This window comes from Cucurbita pepo, chromosome 11 (assembly GCF_057944985.1).
Source record: "Cucurbita pepo subsp. pepo isolate OVF chromosome 11, ASM5794498v1, whole genome shotgun sequence".
Classification (NCBI taxonomy): domain Eukaryota; kingdom Viridiplantae; phylum Streptophyta; class Magnoliopsida; order Cucurbitales; family Cucurbitaceae; genus Cucurbita; species Cucurbita pepo.
Genome location: NC_141808.1, coordinates 7,441,985 through 7,445,999, shown reverse-complemented (window position 1 = coordinate 7,445,999; position 4,015 = coordinate 7,441,985). Strand labels below are relative to the sequence as shown.

General features: G+C 38.3%; 1 protein-coding gene and 1 non-coding gene across 2 annotated transcripts; one reads left to right on the top strand and one right to left on the bottom strand.

Moving 5' to 3' along the window:
- Positions 1-676: 676 nt before the first annotated feature.
- On the bottom strand, positions 677-1,309 carry LOC147790202 (uncharacterized). The gene has a single exon (XM_087128296.1). It carries the CDS (start codon positions 1,307-1,309, stop codon positions 677-679), a length of 633 nt encoding a protein of 210 aa, XP_086984422.1.
- A 982-nt stretch (positions 1,310-2,291) lies between these two features.
- Positions 2,292-2,397, top strand: LOC147790201 (small nucleolar RNA R71). The gene has a single exon (XR_015423035.1). It is a non-coding gene; the product is annotated as a small nucleolar RNA R71 (small nucleolar RNA).
- The last annotated feature ends 1,618 nt before the right edge of the window (positions 2,398-4,015 follow it).

Genomic DNA, 4,015 nt, shown 5'->3' with positions numbered 1-4,015 from the left:
AATAACCATCCAAGAAGCAATAATGTGACTTTCCAGCAAGCCTATCAAGCATTTGATCAATGAATGGTAAAGGAAAATGATCCTTACGTGTCGCTTTGTTTAGCCTTCTATAATCCATGCAAATTCTCCATCCATTCACTATTCTAGTGGAGATCAACTCATTGTTCTCATTTGCCATTACTGTTATCCCTCCTTTCTTCGGAACACATTGAATAGGACTGACTCAGCTGCTGTTTGCAATTGGATAAATTATTCCAGCATCTAGCCATTTGAGAATCTCCTTTCTAACAACCTCCTTCATCATGGGATTTAATTGTCTTTGTTGCTCAATGGACTTAACTTTTCCTTCCTTCAATTGTATTTTGTGCATGCATAGTGAAGGGCTAATTCCTTTTATATCCGCCAATGTCCAACCTATCGCCCCCTTGTGCTTCTTCAATGTTTCTAGGAGCATATCCTCTTGAGTCGAGGATAGTGTCGCTGAGATGATGATGGGTAGTGTCTTCTTGTCACCTAAATAAGCATACTTAAGGTTAGGTGGTAGTGGTTTCAAGTCCAGCTGCGGCGCTTCCTCAATAGATGGTCTCATCAGTGAATTCTTTCTTCCCTCACATTCTAGTGACTCAAAAGCTGTGCTAAATTCACCTAAATCTGGTAACGGTTCTATTCTGTAATTTCAGCTGCTGTCTTCTTCCTGCCCGCTTTCCCCATCATCCCATTCCTCGGTCGCTGGTTGTTCTGTCAATTCATACACTGCTGAGCATTCTTCTGTCACTGCTGGATATTTCATGCTGTCATTGATGTTAAATTCAACTTTTTGGTCACCCATTCTTAATGTGATGGTTCCTTTGTAGACATCGACTAATGTTCTTCCGGTCTTTAAAAATGGTCTCCCTAAAATAATTGGAACATCATGATAGGCTTCATCATCTAAAATGATAAAATCTGCAGGAAATATGAATTTGTCAACTTGAATTAAGATGTTCTCAATCTTTCCTTCGGGATAAGTGAAAGATCGATCTGCCAGTTGAAGAGTGACTGTAGTTGGTCTAGCTTCACCAATACTTAACTTTTTGTAAATAGACAGCGGCATTAGATTAATGCTTGATACCAAATCACATAATGCTCGACCTAACTTCTTCCCTCCTATTGATATTGGAATTGTGAATGAACCGGGGTCTTTCTCCTTTAGCGGGATCTTGTTTTTCAATATTGCACTACACTCTTCATTCAATGGTACCACCTTGAATTCTTCAAACTTTCTTCTATTGGTGAGCACATCCTTCAAGAATTTCACATAATTTGGCATTTGCTTCAAAGCTTCAACTAATGGTATATTTATGTGAATTTCCTTAAATATGTCCATGAACTTCTCAAAGTTGGCTTCTTCCTTCTTTTTTTTTTTTATTCTTTGTGGAAAAGGAGGTGTTGGTGTGTATATTTTGCTTTCTTGTCCACTGCTGACTGATGTCTGTTTTAGGAGGCTTCACAACGGGTGGAGTAGAGGCTTACTAAGAGGTCTATTTCGTAACTCATTTGCTAATTGACCTACTTGAACTTCCAAATTTCGCAATGATGCTTGTTGACTTTGTATCACAGCATCATTTTTAGCCATATATTCCTTTATTAGGCTCTAAAGCGATATTCCCGATATGTGTTGAGCTTGGCTAGTTCCTTCCCCTTGGGTGGTGGTGGCTTGTTGAGAACCATATGTCAATTGATTTTGTAATCCAAAACCCGGAGGGTAATTTGCTTTAAGGGGCATTTGTTGGTTGTACGAGCATTGTCCCTTCTATGAGAAATTTGGATGATTTCTCCACCCCGGATTATAAGTATTTGAGAAGGGGTTATTTTTTGGGTTGCCTTGACTAACTTGATTCCCAACATAGAAAATTGAGGTCAGATTGCTTGAACATTGATCAAAGGTGTGTTCCTCTCCACAACATACACAAGATTCGGCTGTTGTCTGGTTAATTACAGCAGCTGTATGGACTGGTGCTTTGATCATGGAGTCTTGTCCCAACGCTAGATTTTGTAAAATATTAGTCACCGAAGCTAGTTGAGCATTGATAGAGGACAAAGCATCAACTTCAAGTACTCCTTGAGTCTTCCTTCCTGGGTTGCTTCTCACATCGGCCCATTGACAATTGTTAGATGCTATTCTCTCTAAAATCTCATATGCTTCATTGTATGTCTTTGACAAAATAGCTCCATTGGCGGAAGCATCAACTACTTGTTTAGTAGCAATATTTAATCCATTGTAGAAAGTCTCCATTTGTATACAATGAGGTAGTCCATGGTGAGGACACTTTCTAAGCATCTCCTTAAATCTCTCCTCAGCTTCACTTAGTGTCTCATCTTCAAACTATTGAAAAGCAACAATCTCATTTCTGAACCGTGCATTTCTCGTGGGTGGGAAATACTTGATAAAAAATTTCTCTTCTAGACTATTCCACGAATCAATTGTTCCCGGTGCTAAGGTATTCAACCATGATTTAGCACCATCCCTCAATTAATATGGGAATAAGCTCAGTCTAATCACATCTTTATCCACTCCTTGAAATCGAAATGAGTCACTAACTCCCAAAAATGACTTTAGGTGTAGGTGAGGATCTTCCGACGGTAGTCCATGAAATTGCCCAATGGTTTGCAGCATTTGAAACATCACAGGTTTTAGCTCAAACGTGGTTGCTTGTATTTCGGGTATAATGATGCACGGATTTAGCTCTTCCACAGCTGGGTGTGCATATGCTCGGATCGCTCTTTCTATGTCATCTGCTAAATGAATGGCATTGGCAGTAATTCTCTCTTGATTAGCCATCATCACTAGATTTTCAAACTCCCGATTTAGTTGGGCCATTTGCTGTATATTCTGTTTTGTCATTTCCTTTTTCTCCCTCAACCTTCGTCTAAATATTCTCTCTATTTCAGGATCCAAAATAAATTCCAAACTCGTAGGTGGGTTCATACACAGAATTTTGCAACAGTAAACTCAATTCTTCAGCAGTAAATACAGCAGTAGGAACACTCAGCTTACTATGACTTCTTGTTGGCTCCCGCTCACAAAATCTACAACAAGTAAAATAACCAAATTAGGTTCTCCGGCAACGGCGCCAAAAACTTGATTGCTTGTGGATGTATATAATAAAATGATGTAAAATTCACAAGAATAAGTGCAAGTATACACTATCACAAGTAGCAAGTAATAAGTAAATTATCGATTCCACAGGGAACCTATCTTTTTGGTTAATTTTATCGCTGGAAACTAAGTGAGTTTTTGGGTAACATTCAAATGGGTGTTGGAGATTTTAACTGTTTAAACAAAACTAAAACAGAGTGTCACTGCTGTCGAAAAACAGAAAATGATGAGAAAATCAACTATAATGAGGAAGGTTCGGCTAAGAGAGATTAAATAGATAAGTTGTTGAGTTTTGTGGTAGATTTTAGTTCCTTTTAATAGATTCTCAAGCCCACATCCGAGGGTCATGAATGGTGATTATTTCCATAATCGTTGTAATTTCTATTAACAAGGCTCTAGGAGAAGAATTATTTCTAACCCTTCTATTACCCTTCAAGTCTCCTTGCTACGGAACTAGAGTATTAAAGAGGATTTCATTGCTCCCTCTCTTCTCCCGAATAAGAGAACAACTATGTATGTAAAGTAGCTAATTAAACATACATGTAAATCTTTAACAACAACTCTTTAATAAACTAAAATCATATCGTCAACATACTTAAACTATATAAAACTCTCTCGCCTCCCCTATTAAGTTTAGCTTTCCATACAAATTGAACTAAACGAAGAAATCCGCATCATCATCATGTAAAATTGATGGAATAAGGAAAGATAATAGGAAATAGAGAGTTATCCCGGTTTTTTGTCGTTCGTCAATGGAAGTTCCCTTCTCTTGAGCTCTCACGTCCACCTCTTTGCCCTAATCAATCCTTGTTGGTCTCCTTTTCCTTCTGCTGTCAACAGCTGCTGGATTAGGGTTTTCTTCTTCTCCTCTGGTTT

Excerpts from the sequence above, each read along its gene's own strand:
- LOC147790202 (XM_087128296.1), bottom strand. The coding sequence starts at position 1,309 with ATGCCAAATTATGTGAAATTCTTGAAGGATGTGCTCACCAATAGAAGA.